This window comes from Chinchilla lanigera, unplaced genomic scaffold (genome assembly GCF_000276665.1).
Source record: "Chinchilla lanigera isolate Chin_1 unplaced genomic scaffold, ChiLan1.0 scaffold00048, whole genome shotgun sequence".
In the NCBI taxonomy this organism is placed as follows: domain Eukaryota; kingdom Metazoa; phylum Chordata; class Mammalia; order Rodentia; family Chinchillidae; genus Chinchilla; species Chinchilla lanigera.
Genome location: NW_004955449.1, coordinates 5,360,181 through 5,380,613, shown reverse-complemented (window position 1 = coordinate 5,380,613; position 20,433 = coordinate 5,360,181). Strand labels below are relative to the sequence as shown.

General features: G+C 41.6%; 1 protein-coding gene across 2 annotated transcripts; it reads left to right on the top strand.

Annotated features, from left to right (window-relative positions):
- The first annotated feature begins 334 nt into the window (after positions 1–334).
- Dhrs9 (dehydrogenase/reductase (SDR family) member 9) lies at positions 335–20,128 on the top strand. Of its 2 annotated transcripts, XM_013518802.1 has the most exons (6): positions 335–480; positions 3,012–3,090; positions 9,950–10,306; positions 11,489–11,747; positions 15,933–16,096; positions 19,507–20,128. In XM_013518802.1, exons 3-6 carry the CDS (start codon positions 9,994–9,996, stop codon positions 19,728–19,730), a joined length of 960 nt encoding a protein of 319 aa, XP_013374256.1. In that variant the 5' UTR covers positions 335–480; positions 3,012–3,090; positions 9,950–9,993; the 3' UTR covers positions 19,731–20,128. The 2 variants fall into 2 exon arrangements, with proteins under 2 accessions (XP_013374256.1, XP_005393322.1); XM_005393265.2 differs by lacking the exon at positions 3,012–3,090.
- The last annotated feature ends 305 nt before the right edge of the window (positions 20,129–20,433 follow it).

Genomic DNA, 20,433 nt, shown 5'->3' with positions numbered 1-20,433 from the left:
TTCCTGGTACCAAAAAAAAAAAAAAAAAACCAACTAGGTCATGAACAACAATTCAAAAGTTAAATTATCAACATAATGCACCAGGCAGTTTACCAAATACTTCCCTGTCACATTATTCCAGGTACTACATTTGTTCAAAAGATTGTAGTCACAGTAGGAAGAATGTTCTTAATCATTTTTAAGGTCCTTCTGAAAGTAGCTAAATACATTTTATCAAAAAAACAGATGACCTACGGCTTCTTGCCCCCACCCCGCCATACAGCAGAGACTTAGTCAGCAGGCAGTGTCACAATGCGTGTGACTCACAGAACCAGGTCCTCACCCTTATAGACGACCAGAGTTTGAAGGAAGCCCAGGCACCGCTGCGCAGGAGGCTCGGCGTGGTCAGGGTGACATTTCCTTCCCCCGAGCACAACAGGAAGGTACAGTCAGCTGAGCAAAGCCAGCAGCAGCTTCGGCGTCCCAAGTCATCTTCACAAGGTAACTGGTGACCTGGTTTTGTCCCTTATTCCTTCATTTATCAAATCAACCTAAACTGTCCTTGATTTCCTCACTGTTGCTGTTTTTCTGGGATATGGCAGGTCAGAAGGCAGTGAGTGGCGCTGAGTCCATCTCCCCATGCGGTGATCTGTGTGACCCAGCGCCTGCCTTCCCCTCCAGCAGGTCTCTTTGGATGTCCTTTTGCACCCTGGAGTCACAGTTAAATTCACGTCTTGTGGTTGCTTTCACTGTGCCTGACACCTTCTACGAACCCTATGATTGACTGGTACCCAGAGGGGGAACGGCTCTGAAAGGATTACGGACCGCAGATGAGTTTCTTAGAGGAGCAATAGATCGTATCTGTGTCTATCAAATGTCAGCCTACGTGATGTGTACATGTATATGCACACGTGCGTGCACGCGGGCACACACTAAACTGAGCGAGAGAAATGACTGAAAGGAAGCAGGTGATTCCTGAGGATGTACATTTGATCCCTGCATCCTGGGATTGCAGTAAAAAAATCTGCTCAGACGCTCACTCTCCATTTTATGATCCAGCGGTTTGGTACACTGGTACCTTGGTTTACAAACTTAATTTGTTTTACAGTTTGGGGGAAGATGGCTGTGTTTGTGTTTGTGTGGGGGAGATGCCCTTGATCATGTTTGTTATGTGATTGGAAGCAAAATTTTGCAGAATGCTTTTGTTTGTGAACCGAACTATTTGCAAGCAGAAGTATTTGTGAGCTAGACCATCCAGTGGTGGTCTGGCTGTCTTGCACAATTGGGTGATTTTTGACAGGTGTTTAAATAAAACACATTCAATTTAGGGTTGTACAACTGGCTCTGAAATGCCCCACTACATGATTAGTCCAAGGGAAGGCATTGTGCTTTTTGTGTCTTAGTATCCTTTGTGTTGTTAGGTTCTAATATTAATTTTGATTAAAGAAAGGTACAGAAGTCCCAGTGAAAAGGAGTTCTGTGGAAATTAAGCAGGTTGGCAGTATTTAAGTATAGAAGAAGCATACATGTTTCACTGTGGTATTAAAAAATCTTGTGTAAGGAAACCCCCAAAGTAAAAGAATTTAGAATGCTGTTTCTAGATGCTCTCTATTTGATATCTTTTCAGGTCAGTAGTTGATTCATTTTAGGCCATGACTGCAACAATTTAAAAGTAAATAAAAGGCCAGGTGTGGTGGTACACCCTGTGATCTCAGCACTCACAAGCCTGAGACAGGAGGATTGCTGTAAGTTCGAAGCCAGCCTGGACTACATAGCAAGACCCTATCTTAAAAAACAAACAAACAAACAAAACAGGAAAGATTTGACCAACTGCTATTAGCATGATTAACTAGTCTTAGTATTGCTTTCTAAAAGAAAATCCTTTGTGTAGTTATAGGGAAATAAAAATCAAGTGTTCTGTGAGAAACTATATAGAAACAGTCTAATTTCTTATAAAAAGTACGTATCATAAGGACATTGCAACAGTCCTTTTTTTCTTTTTCTTTTTCTTGGTGGTACTGGGAATCAAACTCATGACCTCATGCTTGCAAGGCAGGCTCTGTGGCACTGAGCTATATCCCCAGCCCTGAAACTGTCCTTTTTTAAAAAAAAAAAAAACTACTTCATTCATGTTTAAGGAGCGGAGGAACGTAACTAAGAGAGGTGAAATTAAAGAATTTTATTTTAAGGTTTTTACTTGGAAAAGAAGCATAGGAAGGGAAATTTAAAGAAAGCAGAAGTGAACAAGGACACAATTGAGTGCAGTATTTTCCTATTGCTGGGAACAGGCGGTTCCTAGTTAAGCATTCTTTATGGAAACAAAGAGGACATTAGTTCTCCTTTCTGGTTCCTTCCAAATCTTTGGCTACATGGTAGAGAATTTTTATAAAATGTTTTAATTCCTCTGTCCACTGATGGTGTGTTCACGTCTTCCCAGTTCTTCTCTCTCACATAGCTTAAGAGTTCAGAGATCAGAGTTTTTGTTCTAGCAACTTTCGTGAACAACTTATAAATGACATCTACCCCATGCCAGAAATATGGTGATAATTAAAAGATAAATATTAGATGAATTTTTCCTTGTGTTTTGAGATAATTAGGCCACATTTCTGGATTTGTTTCCTCACCCACAAAATGGAGATGATTTTATTATGGGTTTCCATGGGATGAATATTTACGGAAACTAGAGAAGGGTTTAGAACGTGGTAAACACTCCACAGACCTTAGCAGTTACTATTGCTCCTTCTTGACTTGGTCATCCAGGAATCTCAAGGACCATGTAAGTTCTAGGAGTGCACTCAGAATTTGCCACCCATCCAACGGGCGCCCCAGGAGGGGCTGGGGATTTAGCTCAGCGGCAAAGCGCCTGCCTGGCAAGCGCAAGGTCGTTCGGTTCCTGGTACCGGAGAAAAACCAAAAAAAAAAAAAAAAAAAGGGTGCCCCAGGAAATTATGTTATCTCCCAAACTCAGCAGGGTCAACAAAATCTAGACAAATGCCCTGAGCATTCATTTGATAATTTTTTTTTTTTTTTAGTACTGGAATTTAAACTCAGGATCAGGATCTTCACCCTGAACTACATCCTTCATCTTTTTTTTTTTTTCTTAAGATCTTGGTAAGTAACTAGACTGCCCACGCTGGCTTGAACACACAGTCCTCTAGCCTCGGCCTCCCAGAGCTCTGGGATTACAGGTGTGTACCACAGTCCAATTTGGTAATTTCTAAATTCACAAACAGTGTCATACACAAACCTGGCTTTGCTCACTGCTGCCCATCATCCTGATGAGAAAAGTCATTTTCTAAAAAATTAGAGACATTAATACTTGCAGCAGAATATGAATAATTTTTATAAGTAACAAAACTTTTTGTTAAAGACCATTAAAAAAAAAAAACCTCTTTTCAACGAGATATAACCAAGGAATCAACAACTAAGTTTCCAGAAAAGTAGTTCTGGGTGCTGCGAAGTTCGGGATCCTTAAGACAAGAAGGCCGTAGCCAGTAGCTCTCAACTGAGGGTGGTCTTGTCCCACATGGGACATCTGGCAATGTCTGGTGACATTTTGGTGGTACTGGGGAAGAAGTGCTCCTGGTGTCTAGCACGCAGAGGCCAGGGACGCTGCTGAACCTGCCACAGCACACAGGACAGACCTCACACCATGCCTTAGGTGGCCCCAAAGAGCAAAAGTACTATGGTTAAGAAACTCCTAGCTGGGCATGGTGGTGCATGCCTGTAATCCCAGAACTCGGGGGGCTGAGGCAGGAGGATCGTTGAGAGTTTAAGACCAGCCTGGGCTACAAAGTGAGCTCAAGGCCAGCCTGAACTGCATAGTGAGACCCTGTCATCTCAAAAAGAAAAAGAAAACAAAAAACAAAAAAAAAAGAAACTCACTCCTAGACATGAGCAACACATAAAGCAGACCCCTCAAGAGGTAGAAGTGATGGATACAGCCATAAAGATTGACAGGTTCCGCCTGTGTAGCAGCCATGAAACCACCATAGCACACCAGGTGCGCTCTCAGGTAAATCTCATCACATGGATGCTAAAGAGCATAAGTAATTTGCTCAGGGCTCTTGATGATGCAGAAAGTGCTTTTGAATCACTGCCTGCCTGTCTCGGGTCTGGGTTCCTAACCACTGCTCTCCTGCCTTGAGCTGAGATCTGTCCTCTTACTAAACAAGAGATAAATTGTTATGAGATAAACTGGAAGACGTAAGAGATGAGCAAACAACTCAAGCAACCAAGGTCAGTGCCCCAGTCAGAACTGTCGAGCCCAGGCAGCAACGTCGAGGATGAGCAGAGTTGGCAGAGTGCAGTGGAGGCAGCCCTGTTAGTTGCTGTTACTCATTTACTTCTCAGTGGTCAATGAACCAATCACCCATCAATCAGCTTCTGTGTAGAGGTCATTTTCCCAATAGCTCTGACCAGGCAGTGCTGCTCAGAGATAGTATCTTGGCTAAAATACTCACTAGAGGCCAAAGATACATATATATTGGTTTACAGATGACTTAGTCCAATGAACTAGAGGAATGTGAAATTTAGTGGCTGAAGATCTAGCATTTTAGACAGGTTTTATACCTTAGCAATGGCCTTCACCCCAGAGGAGCACCTAATGAGGACAGCACATTTTAACAGGAGCCTGTCCTTAACCACTTGTCACCAGGGGAAAATGGGTCTGTTTGGGGAAGGAGGAGACTGATAGGGAGGTAGAAAGGATGAGGAGGGGAGAGGGGATGCAACTGCTTTGGTTTGAGTTGTTTTCTCCAGTGTTGGGGAAGATGAGCTCACCAAAAAGCAACTTGGTGTCCAGTGTCACTGTACTCCGCAATCTTGGAATTCGTATCTATTTTGTTCACCCAAAGAAGTCCAGGGAAGTCTTTTCTCAGGAAAAAAATTTTCTTTTTCTTTGCCAAATTTTTAGCCTCATTTTAAAATATAGTCATCCACCAGTAAGTATCTGTGAGGATTAATCCCAAGACCTATCTGTATCTCTTCATCCATGGGTACCAAACTTTACTGGTACTCAAGTTCTTGCATAAAATGGTGTAGAATTTTCATGTAACCTACACATACCCTCCTATATAATTTGAATCATATTTAGATTACAGTACCTTGTGTAAAACCTAGACTGTGTTGTAGAGGGAGTAATGATAAGGATGCTATTCCGTACAGATGCAATTTTTAAAAAATATTTTCAATCTATACTTGGTTAAATCTATAGACATAGAGCTCACTGATATGAAGGACTGATTGTAATTTCAAACTTATGGAAAAGGTGAAAGAATAGTGTAACCTAGATTTCCCACATGTTAACATTTTACCATACTTGCATTTTCATTTTCTATTTACCTATGTGTGTGGTTTGAGATACATATATATATATGTTTTTTCTAAATTGCTTGAAAGTCAGTTGATGACATAACACTTCTTAATCTTGAAATACTTCAATGTATATTTCCTAAAAGCCAGGGCATTTTCTACATAATCAAAGTATAATTATCAAAATTAGGAAATGAATATTAGCACTATATTATTTTCAAATTGATAGATTTTATTTGCATTGGTACAAGTTGACCTAAAAAAATGTGCTTTCTGGAAAAAACAGTGTTATCTAATCCAGGATCCTTGATTGCATTTCATTGCCTTATCTCTCTAATCACCTTTAAACTGGCCGTCCTTGGGCTTTTAACCTTCATGACTGATATTTCTGAAGAGTCATATGTTTTGTAGACTTGGACTATGCTGGTCCAAGCATGTTTAGCTTTGAATTACCTTCAGCAGTTCCTCTGGGGCCTTCCTACCACTGCCACGGGAGGCACATGATGTTAGTTTGCTCCATAATTGTAATATTAATTTTTGTCACTTGGTTAAAGTGGCATCTCTCAGCTTTCTTCGCTGTAAAAAAACACTAGTCTCTTTTTAATTAGTAAGTGTCTTCAGAAAACAGTCTTTGTGGTTCTATAATTACTGTCTTTCATCCAAATTTCACCTGCTAGTTTTAGCATCTATTGATCATTCTTGTCTGCAACAGTTGTTACTATGTCAGCTGCCAAATGCTAATCTTAAAATTGCATCACCGCTTTGACATTAGTTGGCATACTACTTCCAAAGGAAAAGTTTTTTCACCCCTATGTTGTTTACTGATGTTAATCAGAATAAACTCACGTGCTCATTCAGTGAGTTATGGTCTGACCCCACCTCAGTTTTCATGTTCCGTTGTCTCATTCCCAGCCAGCCAGAGCCCTCTCAGCTGCTGCCATGTACATTCCATAGTTCCCCAACATTCCTTGAGTGCTTTATACTTTGTAGCATGAGATGTTCCACATTCATTTTGTATTTTCCCAAACCCAACCCAGCCCTGATATTAGTTTTTCCAAAAACTATGAACATGATATTTAGAATTCAGGCTCTAAGTCTAGGTAAATTTATCGTTATTCATTAGGTAGATCTAGAAAGTTACTTATCTATTTCTATATCTACCTGTGCATATTACAAACCATAAGTTCATATGGATTCTTCCAGTTCAACCCAATTCCATGGGGTCCCTTCCAGCCACCCCCTAACAGTGTGAAGCCTGGCATCCATCATCCACATTGTATTTACTTACTTTCTCGATGTAGAAACTTGTGTTTTCTAGTTACGGTGACACCATGGACTTTAAGTAATTTTATTTGTTCTTATCGAATTATGTATATGCTTTCTGGAGTATGTTCTAGGAAATTGTGGTCTACATAACTATTATAATAACTACTTTATAAGTGAATAATCTTTAACACATGAAGTAAAACTAGAAAGGAATCCTACTCTGCTTAAATCCTATTCTACCAAAACATTAATTTTTTTCTTTTAATACATTAAATAACAGTACATGGTGACAGGAATGATAATCACTGTAATTTTGAAGTAGTGATATATATAAACTGTGTTTTAAGATATCTCTAACAGCCATGTGACATAAAAATACTGGTAACAAAATCACAAGTATTGCAAATACTGCTATACATAGCTGTGACCTCTGTAATTGAAAGATGTATTAAATTTTGGTTACATTTTAAGGAAAATAAAGAGGACATCTTTCTCTCATCTAAAGAGGAAAGACCCCTAAATTCTATCCACATTCCCCTCGGGGTTGTGTGAAACCTCTCTGCCTGAGGAACTTCTGTAGATACCCAAGTCACCTGTGCCTGAATTTAAGCCCCTCGGGCTCCTAATCCACTTTCATACACTGGAGCAGAGCCCACCTTCCTGTTGTTTTCCTGGCCTCCCACCCTTCGCCTGCCCTCTGCCTCTCTGGGGACTTGTGCTGGTCATTGTACTCAGAACATGAAGCCCTGAGGGGAGATAACCCTGTAGGAACAACTATTTCAGACGTTAGAGGTTGCCTGTGGCCAGTGGACTTTTGTCCCAGCCTCTGAGCACCACGGGCAAGGTGCCATGTGTTGATTCCAGCAGCTCAGCCTGGCGCTGCTCAACATTAGCTCAGCTGACAGGGGTCTCAGCTCCTCACTGCAGGGGCCCAGCACTTCAGCCTCCAGGGGCCTCCACAAATCACTTTGTATCCTTGAGCCTGTTTTATCTTCAATAATACATCTTCTCTAACTCAAAAGGATGAAAGGAGACCTTTCTATGAAGGTGCATTGCGTTGGCCCCTAAAGATGTCAGCCAGGATTTTATTTTACTCCCCTGGTTCTTATCCCTGACAAAACTGACAACAAAAAAGTTTCCACCCTCTGCTCTGGAAAACGTGAAAGCCTATAAATTTTTTGCCTTCTTCCCATAATTCTCTGGGGAGTTTGGATTGCAATGAAGGCTACAAAATCCACTCATGCAATATATTTAACCTTTGAATAGTCAATAATTATCAAGTCAGACTTGAGCAAAACACTGTATTAGTTGAATTTACACATATGAACTTCCATTAAAATGTTTAAAAGTAAAATTTCACAAGAGTTTGTTATGACATCTCTTGCATAATTATACATTTTAGTATACATATATATGTGAGAAGAAAAAACCCTGCTACATGGATACTGATTTACAGCAAATCATAATTTTAGCACAGGAAAGATTTGGGGAAACTATATCAAATTATTTAGGCCAAATTAATCTAAAATCCTGTTTTAGAAATAGTCACAGCTGTACCACAAGAATCAGCTAGTTTTCTCAAACTCAATATACTTTAATATTTTCCTCTGGCTTAATATTTATCAATGGATAGTTCTTTTATCCTTCCTTCCTTCCTTTCTTCCTTGCTTCCTTTCTTCCTTCTGTCCTTTCTTTTGTTCTTTCTTTAGCTATAGATCTTTTATGGGAAAAAAGACTAAACCAGAGCCTAAAATCTTGAGAAGTAAAGAAGACCTGTTACAATGAGTTATTTAATCTAAATTACTATTTTCCTTATTCAGAAGTAAAAATGAAGTATGTGTGTTTAAAATTCTATCTAGTGTATGACTCTATTCTTTATTACAGAAGGAAATATTTACACATACAGAAAACAAACTGAAAGAAAATTCACCAAACTATTCAGAGTCAAATGTGATCATCATTACTACCTTTTTTCTGTATTATTTTTCTTTTTTTTACTATAAGCAAGAGTTGCCTTTACAGGCAGAGAAAAAAAATGAATAATTTTTTGAAAGGGTTGAAAAGAAAAACCAGAAAATATTATAAGAAAATAAAGTTCAACATTTATAAAATTGCTTGGTCTTACAGCTCATTTTTGAACATAATGTCTGTGAGAAGTCATGATTTCAGAAGCTTCCACAAGGTCTAAACTTCAATTCCAGCCTATTTATGGTGCTCTGTGAGGCATCCAGGTACTATTGATCTTTTCTTTGGTCCTTCTTCTCTCTACCAGCTAAGGAGACAACATAGGTGCTGCTGTGTGGGAAGAAAAATCTCTTTCCCTGGGGCTGCCGTAGGGCTGTGAGTTGGGAGGCTGGGCCTTCTTAATGCTCAGACCTGAGGTGACCGGGGAAGAGCCTGCTCTCAGGACCTGGTTAACTTCTTCCTTCTGGGTGGCTCGCTCTCCCAGCCACCAGGTCCCATGGTAAGAGCCATACATCCTGAGTAGAAACGCAGGTGCAGGCTTCTGAAGCAAAGGGAAAGGAAGCCCTCCTCCTGTTCAAGTGTAGGCCTTCAGATGCCCTTATCTGTGACAAAATTATTTTCCAGGTTGGAATGGTTACACTTATGGCCAAAACCTCACTATTATAATAGACATTTATTAGCTTCACTGCGATCTTTGTATATGTGACTTTTTTTTTCCCTCACAGGAGGCTGGTGTCCACAGAGAAGGGAATTTGAGGATTTGGATACTGGCTTGGGTGCCTTGTCGGTCAGCTTGTCTCTCTCACTTGTTCCTATCCACCTTCCTGCTTCTCACTGGACTTATTGGTGGCCTCCACTTAGTACTCTCTCAGTGAGTTCTAACGCCCTCAGAGCTGGGTTAAAGGTCAACATTAATTGGGTTAAAATCAGAAAATGGAAACCAAGTTGAGAATGCTTTCTTAGTCACAACACAGAAAGCTCTCCTTTTCCTGACAGTCTGGAAGCAGCTGGGAGTCTGATAGAATAAGTCAGATTGATTGACATTTTCTAACAGATTTTGCTCTTCGATTTCGCAAAATGGCAAGAGGCAGGATTTTACTGTGAGTCTTTCAGATGGACGAGTTCACATGTGAGATTGATGCCACCACCACACGCAACTGCAGTTGCCCACATCCGCCCAGCGACCTGGGTCAGCTTTGCCATGCTCTGCCTTCTCTCCGTCCCATTTAGTTTCTCTGAATTCTACTTGGTAGTTTTCCTTAAGAACGATTTTCCTTTAAAACAACTATCTTCAAACAAACAACAAGAACTATTGTACTACTTTTTTACACTTTCTATTCATCCACTTGAATGCGTTAAAATATCTCAAATTTACCAAGCCCAGATTGTACCTTTGTGGCTCTAATTTATATTTTTTTCTTTTAAGCACACAGGACATCGTCTTCTCATACTGTGCAATACCGGGAAACAATGTTTTTGTGGCTGTTAGCCCTCCTGATCCTCTGCGCCTTTCTGTGGAATTGTAAAGGACGACTGAAGATTGCGGGCATCAGTGATAAGTACATTTTCATCACCGGATGTGACACAGGCTTTGGAAACTTGGCAGCCAGGACTTTTGATAAAAAAGGATTTCGTGTCATTGCTGCCTGTCTGACTGAATCGGGATCCTCAGCTTTGAAGGCAGAAACCTCACAGAGACTGCACACGGTGCTTCTGGATGTAACTGACCCCAAGAACGTGAAGAGCACTGCCCAGTGGGTGAAGAACCAAGTTGGGGAAAAAGGTGGGAGATGTCGGGGTAGGAAGGATGCAGGGATAGGGAAGTAACTAGAGCAAAACAGAATGCATTCAGATTTTAAATGGCCTTTCGAGAAAATATCTCCCAAATACCAGCTGTGCACTTCTCCACTCTTAGGAGAGCATCTTGGTACTTCCAAGCCACAGCCACCCTGTGTACATGAGAGACTTTGCCCAAATTATGCTCAGTCTTAAGTCCCGGTGAGTGAATTTAGAGCAGGGATGAAGGCAATGGCTTTCCCTGGTTTTCTCCTGGGAGGTGTTTCTCCAGCCACATACATGGCAAAGGGAGTTGGGGTTAAAATCTACAGGAAAATGTGCAAATAATCCTGAAGTGTCCATCTGCATACCTCAGATCCACTTTTCACTATAAAATAGCTCCAGAGCTCACACAATTTCAACAGAAATGTAGGAAAGGGCCAGCAAATGTGAGCACCAGCCTTAGTCACAGCGGAACAGTGAGCCAGTGGACACTGAGTCTGCAGTGGATTCTGCAAAGATGGCTGCCTTCTGAACCAAAATGTTTTATTGGCTTTGACTGAGGCTTGAAATACACTCATAGAGAGAGATCCTGGGATTCCCAAAGGAAAACAAACAAACGCATGTGTGTTTTCTCAATCACGTCTTTGTCATATATCTGAGACTCAGAAGCACAAATGTGATAATCTGCTAAGGCTCCAGACAATTTTTAATTCTTGAATTCCAAACATCTTTTAACAATATTAAATGTTTCCCCTCAGAAAAAAAAAAAAGCCAAGTGAATGACTGCATTTTTTACCAGAAAAAAATGAACATACGTAGATTGGTATCCCTCTTTGTCATACAGACAATTTTATAGATATTCTGTGGCTTTGCCATCTAGCAAGGTAAGAATAACAGACTAATTTACATTTGAGAAGAAAAAAAAGCAAAAGTTTCACTCAGAAAGTACCAGCATTTGACATTTAGAGCCAGAACTAGAAGAATTGTGAGACTGAATTCAAGCAACAGAATTTCAGCTGTTTCAATCTAATCTCCCTCTCCCTCTGCTATCAGTTCAGAAATTGCGAAGTATTTCAAAACGGGGATCTGAGTGCAAGGAGGAAGTGTCACCGCTGTGGAAAGCAGAGGACGGGCCCATACAAATACCACCTGCTACCACACCTCCTTTCCTTCTTCTCTGCTCTAGGTCTCTGGGGCCTGATCAATAACGCGGGTATACTGGGCGTGCTGGCTCCCACAGACTGGCTGACAGTGGAGGACTACAGGGAACCTATCGAAGTGAACCTGTTTGGACTCATCGATGTGACATTAAACATGCTTCCCTTGGTCAAAAAAGCTCGAGGGAGGGTTATCAATGTCTCCAGCATCGGAGGTCGGCTTGCATTTTGTGGAGGGGGATACACTCCATCCAAGTACGCAGTGGAAGGATTCAATGACAGCTTAAGGTAAAGCAAATTAACTAGCTTAGGAGATAACATTCATTGAATGCTTCATATGTACCAGGCACTCTATTTAGTACCTTAAGTTCTTACTACTTTATAGATGACGCCAGTGAAACTAAGAGAGATTCAGAAACTCACTCAAGGTAACACTGAGATTTGAGCCCAAGTCTATCTCTCATTTTTACTTTTGCATTAATGTGTGATACTAATAGTGGTGGTGAATTTTTATTCAACAGGTCAGTTTGCAAATAAGGAATCACATAGAGAGCCTAAATCAGGGTGTGTGTCTCCATTGTTAATGGCAGCTGCAGACACATTGCCATCTTGTTTCAACCTTCAGTAGAAAAGCATCATTTCCCAATGAGCTGCTCAATGCACTCTGTCCAGTTTTTGTAGCTGCATTCGATGGGAGAGGCGGGGAGGGTGTACTTAATCCATATCACATGGAATCAGAGCTTATTACTATAAATTCAAAGCCCTAAATTGTAAGTAGTTCTTTCAGTCAAGGTTCTTGAAGGAAGTGGTAGCACGTTAAAATTGGGTAAAGGGGGTAAAGTTTACTTAAAGGACTACTTACAACCATGTGAGAGGTAGGCGTGTAGGGAAATCCCCAAGCATACTGTAGTATCTAGGGGCTAATAACAACAGGGGCATTTCTGTCCTTGGGACTGAGGGGATCAGGAGGCAGGGAAGTCTCCAGAGCAGGAGATGCAGTGGCTGTTACATTCCACTGAGGGATGATATAACCAGGGCTGGCATCACAGGAGGAGGAACTTCCCCTCTTGCCCCTGATCTCCCACTGCCACTTCTAAGCTATTGTACCACCCGAAGCCAGATTACAGATAACAGGTCCCCCTCCAGGATGTGGTGCTGGTAGGAGGGGGAAGAAAGGGAGTGGAGAAGCAAACAACAGCTCTTCAGCCAAGTGGTGCTGTGAGAGGCCATGCAGCCATTTACTTATGCAATGAGTATTTGTTGAAGCCATATATTAGAGTTTATGATCTATACCATGGCTCTAGGAATAGTTTACTAATAAAGGGTTAGATTATTCCTTTGACATTGGTAAAGATAGACCAACTCTCTTTTGCCATGTGATCAGGTTGCCAAGTTAACTCTCCTAGGAAATAAACACAATAGTGGTAGAAAAATGCTTCCAAAGCACTAATGTAAATTGGAGAATCTTGTTAAAATCATATTTGTTGGTAGTGGGTCTGGGATGGGGCCTGAAATATGCTTTTCCAACAGTCTCCCAAGGAGATCGTGTTAGGCAAGTCATACAGCCAGTGGCGCCTGATCACAGTGAGTAACAAAGTCATGGAGAATTTCCATGAATCTCCTTGGTTGACCTCTGTCTCCACTCTTCTCTTAGTTACTTTTGTCATTGCTGGGACAAAATATACAAAGTTCAAGAAGGAATATAATAAAAACCCCGGTGGAGGGTTTGGGTCTCCCACCCAGCAATATGGCCCATGGATGCAAAATAAAGACAAAGAGAGAAAAAAAGTTCTGCAGTTGAGGAGCTTGGGGATGGCCAATGTTCTCTGTAGAATAAAAGGCCATGAGTCCAAAAACTCCATGGCTTTTATTGGTCTTAGTCAGGGAGGTGGGTAGGGGCTGCAGCACTGTGCTAAAGAAAAGAAACTTTACAGACATCGGTGGCTGGAAGAAGAAACAGAGCAATTTTGTACCAGGCACAAATGCCTCCAATTAGCAATACAGTGGATAGCCTGATGTACACAAGGCTGGCACCTTTACTGCCAGGAAAGTATAACTCTTTCTGAGTTCCATGGCCTCAGCTACAATGTTACCTCATGTCTTAGCCCTGGAATCTTACAGGCTCTTGCTTGAGTCCCCATTCCAGCCATCAGCAGGCGGGCAGTTCTCACCCACATGCTGTAATGAGACATGTTGGCATCTCTGCTGAACTTGATCACATTCTTTTAGCCAATTAAGGTAACATCTGCTTCTATGTAGCCAGCTGTGCATACCTCAGTGAATAGGGTTGAAGTAAAGGTCAGGGAAAGATGGAGGCAAAGAGCTTCATTTCTCAGGAAAATGCAGCTTGGTGGTCTCCCACAGAGGAAAGGTTTATTTAGCTCACAGTTTGTAGAGGTTTCAGTGCATAATCCACTGGCTCCAAGACAGGGTAGCACATGGCAGAAGGGCAACTATTCATGGCAGAGGACAGCAAAAGCAATGAGAGACAAACCTCTTTTTGTCCCTTCTATTGTATCGTCTCCCAGGATTAGGGCAGTGCCAATCCAATCAGTGAACTGATCCAGAAACCACCCACCCTTATTTCCAGCACCCTTAATCCTAGCAATGAACCACGAGTCAATCATACACTCTAGATTCAGCCAGCCCTGAAAAAAGGCCATCCAAAGCTGTATAAGGCTTGGGGGAACATCTAGACAAAACCCTTAACAATTTTCTAAGCAGCAATTACAATAAAGTTTTAGTAGACTTAGAGATGTACTCACTTTTAAAACTGAAATGTTTATGGAATTTGCAGGGCAGTTAGACCATGCCTGAAAGTAATCAACAAAGTATGTTGATTATTTCTTTATGTATCATGGAAGTAGTGTTGGGAATGGTATTTTGCCTGGGGTGCTATAGTAGGGTTCAGGGCAGCAATCCAACCAAGAGAGAGGATCAGGGCTCTTTGAAACTCTATTTGCCCAGCAAGCATCTTGGTTGCATACTGCTTTTACTTATAGTCATACCTTGTGACTCATTGGCTTCAGAACTCACCATGTTTTGTCCAGTGTGAGGTGTCTGGATCAGTCTCAATATATCTCAGGAACTGTGTAGAATCCCACATTTGTCCTTGCTGTCTTGGACCTTTATGCAATTTAAGTGCTGATCATGGGTCACAGAAAGGTGAGAGTAATATCACTAAGCCAAAAAGGTTTATATTAGCCCAGTGAAAGGTTAATATTAGCCCAGTAAAATGTGGAAGTTCTGGGCACTTTCACAAATTATTTGTAATTATTGTGCATTATTTCCAATGGGAAAACGTCATTTGGTACCCTTTGGAGTCAGCATTCATCATGAGTTCTGGAACAGACTGATGACAAATACCTAGGTACGACTGCACCAGGTAAACTTAGTGGGGTTTGTCCATAGATTGTATGTTATTTTCGTGAGTGGAGGGGGAGACAGGTCTTTCCAAAAGCTTGCTTGGAACTGCTGTTTCCAAGATCTAACAAACTATACATTAGTTATGTTGCTAGAAAACACAATCTAAAATAAATCAAGTCATCCTTTAAGTTCGCTAAATAAAGCTTTTTTTAAAAAGTCAGATTTCTGTAACATGGGTAATTACTTCCTTATACATGTCTGGTGAAAATAGACATTAAATTTAGGAAATCATTATTGCTATGATTATGTGGTTTGCCATACTTCTTTTGGCTTTAAAGGAATGGGTGCCGTGACTCCTCCAAAACCTTAGTGCCCAGTGAATGAGTGGACTTCCAGTCTTCTGCAGTGGCACAATGCAAAGACTTGCATAGGGATCAGGAAGGGCACATCGCACTGTGGCCTGCAGCTTATCCTCATTTGCACTGCAATTCTTCCAATTCCTAAAACGAAGCAAACCTGTCTATCCAGCCAGTCCTCGGTCCATTTCACCAGAAGGCACTTCAAGTACTGGAGAGATAGCATTAACTCTAATGGTTAATGCTCTTCCATTTAAAGAGGAGAGCATGGCTTAAGCAGTGAATGCTGGACTGGTGGTAGGGGGTGTCCATCCTACTCCATTCCTGTTCTTACCACCTTCACTTTACCACCTTGATCTTTAGTTTCTTCATCTTGCACGACAGGGTAGAAGATGAAGCTTCTTTCCACAGCACCCAGTTCTGTGGTTCCATGAAAAGACAAATGAGAAAATAAGTGTTCAGATAGCAAACATTCCCCAAATTGGATTAAACATCAAAATATATGGGGCCGAGGATATAGCTCAGTGGCACAAGTGCCTCCCTGCCAAGCACAAGGTCCTGAGTTCAATTCCTGGTACCAAAATAAAATAAACATCAAAATATAAAAATAAAATAGGGGGTAGGGATTTAGTTCAGTGGTAGAGTGCTTGCCTGGCATGCACTGGATTTAATCCCCAGTACTACAAAAAGAAAAGAAAAATAAATTTTAAAAATAATAATATAAAAACCACCTTCACTGTTCTTTTCACAGACGGGACATGAAAGCTTTTGGTGTGCATGTCTCATGCATTGAACCAGGGTTGTTCAAGACACAACTGTCAGATCCAATAAAGACAACTGAAAAAAAACTTGCCATTTGGAAGCATCTATCTCCAGACATCAAACAACAATATGGAGAAGGTTACATTGAGAAAAGTGAGTTTCTGGGTGAATCCAGGGTCCTCTGGGACTCACGGTCCTTGGCAGCATGAAAGAGACCAAAGCAAATGAAAAAATAAGGTTCCTAAAGGAACTCATCAGTAAGGATCTTATGGATGGATCCAGGGTCCCTATTAACTCTGTGTCATCTCTTACTTTTCTGACTGTTCATAATTCTTTACTGAGCATTTACCACATGCCCAGGTCTATGCTAAGCACTTGTGAATTATATCATTTACTCCTCAAAAGAACTATTTTGGAGAGTGGACGAAGGAAAACTATCCTAGCCATGATTAAACAACTTTTCCTGCTCATACCAGGATTCGAGTTCCGGTAGGGTAGCTGTGAGGCTCAAGGTCTTCGTCACTGCTCTTAGTTCTGTGTGTGAAATACCAGTCTCTCCTCAGCACCGCTGAAGGGTTTATACAGGTTACAAAAGATACAGAAGACTCAAACTCTGACACGACCTGGTTGACAACATAAAGTAACCAAGGGATACTGAGAAACAGTGAGCCTAGACAGCCCCAAAGAAATTGACCCCTCTTGGAGACAACCCAACAACGCAGAAGTGGTGCTAGATGGTGTGGCTTCTAATCACCCAAAGAATTCACACCAGGAAAAGAGCCTTGCTGATTAAGAGATCTTCATGAGACAGGTCAGGTTTGAATAAGGCCTAAGAAGCAGGAAGGAATTATTTAAGTGAAAGATTTCTGGAGGAGGAAGCTACCCAGGGGGAAAGGGAAGAAAAGTTAACATAGGCAAAAGACTGAATCAGAACATAAAGATTACATAATGCGGATTAACAGTGTGAACGTGTATCAGGTGCCTATTACCATTCTAAGTGCTTTATACAGATTCCTAACTTACAAGCCCTCCACATACTCTGTGAAGCAGGTGCTATTATCTCTTTCATTTATAGAAATGGAGGCACAGAGAAGTAACTTACTTAAAAATAAAGAACAAGCAAGTGGAAGAGCTAGATTCAGACAAACCCTCTCAGCCTGACTCTGCCATGTATTCTCGGGTAGTACCGCATTGTAACATGAACAAAGCCTCTGGTCACACTCCCTGTGCCAGCGCCCCTCCAGCTCCAACGTCCTGGCTCTGCTAACTTGTCCTTGACGTTCCTCAAACACTGACTGAGCTCCTGCTTTAGGCTGAACAGGTCCCACCACACTCTGTGTCATTCTGTGCCTCCAACTGTGATCACGCCTCTTCATCGGTGCGCTTGGAAAGACCGTGAGCTGTGGCCAGGTGCAAGGTCAGGAGTGTCAAGGTGGAGCCAGGAGTCAAGTCAGATGCACCTGGGAGGTTTTCTAAATGACTGACACCCCCAACACCACCATGCCTCACACGCACATGTACACGTGTGCGTGCGCGCACACACACACCCACGCGCACACACACCATACAAACATATATAAAATTAAAATGCCTGATTTGACAACCTTCCTGCTGATGTCTCCCTGTAGGCTTAGAACCACATCCATCAATGTTCTATTTTTCACACACTGACTCTGAGGATTTTAATTAGGTTCAGTATAAGACTAAAATTCCATTTAATTTTTTAAAATTTTCATCATAACTGTACATATTTTGTAATATTTTAATACACTTTCATGAGGTGTACTGATCAGATTGGAGTATCTGATATATTGATTACATCAAACATTTATCATTTCTTTGTGTTGGGAACATCCAAAATTCTCTCTTCTCAGAAATATCACAGCACATTGAGCCTGCTTTTATACCAGTTGTTCCTATTAAGTTTTTCCAGGTCAGGACCTAGAGATCAGCCTGACTTGTAGTGCCAAAGTAGACCATAATGTAAAGTCAGGTGTTGGTGGGATAGTGCGGAGCATAGCTGCCTTCCATAATGTAAAGTCACCTTCCTTCACTTCCGTGGTTATGGTAGTGTGGTTTAAAATAGCCACTAATATTTACTAAGTTCTTTGACTGATTTGTGGCAGCAAGATTTAATGTGGAAAGGAAGAGCTCAGATCATAGATTTTCCTTTGAAAAGAAACAGCTCAGATACCTTCTGGGAGCATATGAGAATCCTATGGTATTCTATTTGGAAATTTTGAGGAACTCACATAACATTGTCCATGCTGGCCGTTTTAATTTACATTCCTACCAACCTTACGCAAGGGTTCCCTTTCATCCTTGAAACCACTTGTAATTTTTGGTGTTTTTATAACATTGACAAGTACGAGTTTACACTCCCATCGTGGTTTGCACCTCCTTGATGATTAGTAATGTTGAATATTTTTTCATATACCTGTTGACATTTGTCTTCCCTTTGAGAAATCCCTATTTAGATCTTTTCCCGATGTTTAAATCATACTATTTTCTCTTTAGAGAACTGTGTTCCTTTTGTGTTTCGGATATTCGCCCCTTGTCAGATGTATGATTTGCAAACAATTTTCCCGTTCTCTGAGTTGTCTCTACATTGTCTTAGCTGTTTCCTCTCCTGAGCAGATGCACAGATGTTCCTTTTAGTTTGGTGCAATCTTATCTATCTTGACATTTGTTCCCTGTGTTCAGGGGTAAAAAATGATTGCTCAGACCAATGCCAAGAACTTTTTACCCTATGCTTTCTTCTAGTGGTATTACAGTTTCAGGTCTTATGTTTTAAGTCTTTATGAGTTGATTTTTGTATGTGGCATCAGGTAAGGGTCCAATTTCATTCCTCTGAGTGTGGATATCACTTTCCCAACATCATTTATTCTGGAGACAAGGACTCCAGGCTTTACCAGTTGCTTGTAAAATACCTGCCTTCTTGAAAGGATCTTAGCAGCTCATTATTTCACTGCTTCCTTTGCCCGAGAACTGGGATACTTGGGCTTCCTGACTCGGTACATATGTGGATTCTTTATTCACAGAATCACAGAGGCGAGCGGTACATGGGTGCACTCCCACATCCACACTCCTGTGTACACACATGCACATCTACCATACTTCTACGTACATAGTGCTCCCCTGAAACGAATTAGAATCAAAACTGTGGCTTCCTAGAACGTAAAATAACTTTCCTCCATTGCTTTAAAGCAACTCCTCAAAGTTTGGTCCGAGGACCAGCAGCAATACCATCATCTAGAAACTTCTAAGAAATGTAAACACCTGGGCCCCACCTCAAGCCTACTGACTTGGAAACTGGATTTGAACCCAGAAATGTGGATTTTTAATAAGTCCTCGGGCAGATTCTGCTGCCCGTCCAGCACTGAGAACCTAAAGATAGCACTGCTGCGTCCTTTCCTGAGGAAGGGCTAGAAACATCACAGCGGGCCTCAATTCGGATGACAAATTCAAAATAAACACTCTCACATAATCCTCCCCTTCACACCCTACCTCCATTCTGCTTTTCCTCTTGCAAAGAATCATGTGCTTTTTTTCTCCTTTCACAGGTCTAGACAAACTGAAAAGCACCGCGTCCTGTGTGAACGTGGACCTCTCTCTGGTGGTGGAGTGCATGGACCACGCTCTGACAAGTCTCTTCCCGAAGACGCGTTACACTGCTGGCAAAGACGCCAAAGCTTTCTGGATACCTCTGTCTCACATGCCAGCAGTTTTACAAGACTTTTTATTGTTGAAACAGAAAGTGGAGCTGGCTAATCCCAAGGCTGTGTGATTTCAACTCATCACAAACGCCTGGCCCGGGGCTATGAGACTGGCTGATCTCAAGGACACCTCTCCTTTTCAATCCCATTTCTTTTTTTTTTTTGGTACCGGGAATCAAACTCATGACCTCAGGCTTGCCAGGCAAGTGTTTAAGACGCTGAGCTACATCCCAGCCCCTCAATCCCATTTCTTGGTGCAACCTGGACTCATCTAGCTCATGCTTCTCTTTAATAGAAAAAGGAGCTTCAACATGCCAGTGTTCTCCCAGGGTCCCTTCTCAGGTCTTCTTGCACAATAAGGACAGAGATGGCACATCATATAGGCCAGCCCTAGCCAGGCGTGATGGCACACCCCTGTAATCCCAGCACTCAGGAGGCTGAGGCAGGAGGATGATTGTGAGTCTGAGACCTGCCTGGGTTACAAAGTGAGCCCAAGGCCAGCCTGAACTGAATAGCGAGACCCTGTCTCAAAAAGACCAAACAACAGAAACATAGGCCTGTCCTGACCAATTTGAGACAATGTGTGCTTGGTGGGATGGAAGACAAATTGGAAGACATCCTTACCCAAAAGGATGACACACCTGCCCGCCCCATGTTCACTGAGTGACTTAGCATGTTCAATATTGTCTCTTTTCAAACTATTGAGCAATAAGTAGAATATTTTCATAAGTGGATTAGACATTTCTGTTACCTTGCTGAGAATAAGACTCTGAA

Excerpts from the sequence above, each read along its gene's own strand:
- Dhrs9 (XM_005393265.2), top strand. The coding sequence starts at position 9,994 with ATGTTTTTGTGGCTGTTAGCCCTCCTGATCCTCTGCGCCTTTCTGTGG. Across the intron at positions 10,307-11,488 it reads GAACCAAGTTGGGGAAAAAG|GTCTCTGGGGCCTGATCAAT; the intron begins GTGGGAGATGTC and ends TCTCTGCTCTAG. Across the intron at positions 16,097-19,506 it reads AGAAGGTTACATTGAGAAAA|GTCTAGACAAACTGAAAAGC; the intron begins GTGAGTTTCTGG and ends CTCCTTTCACAG.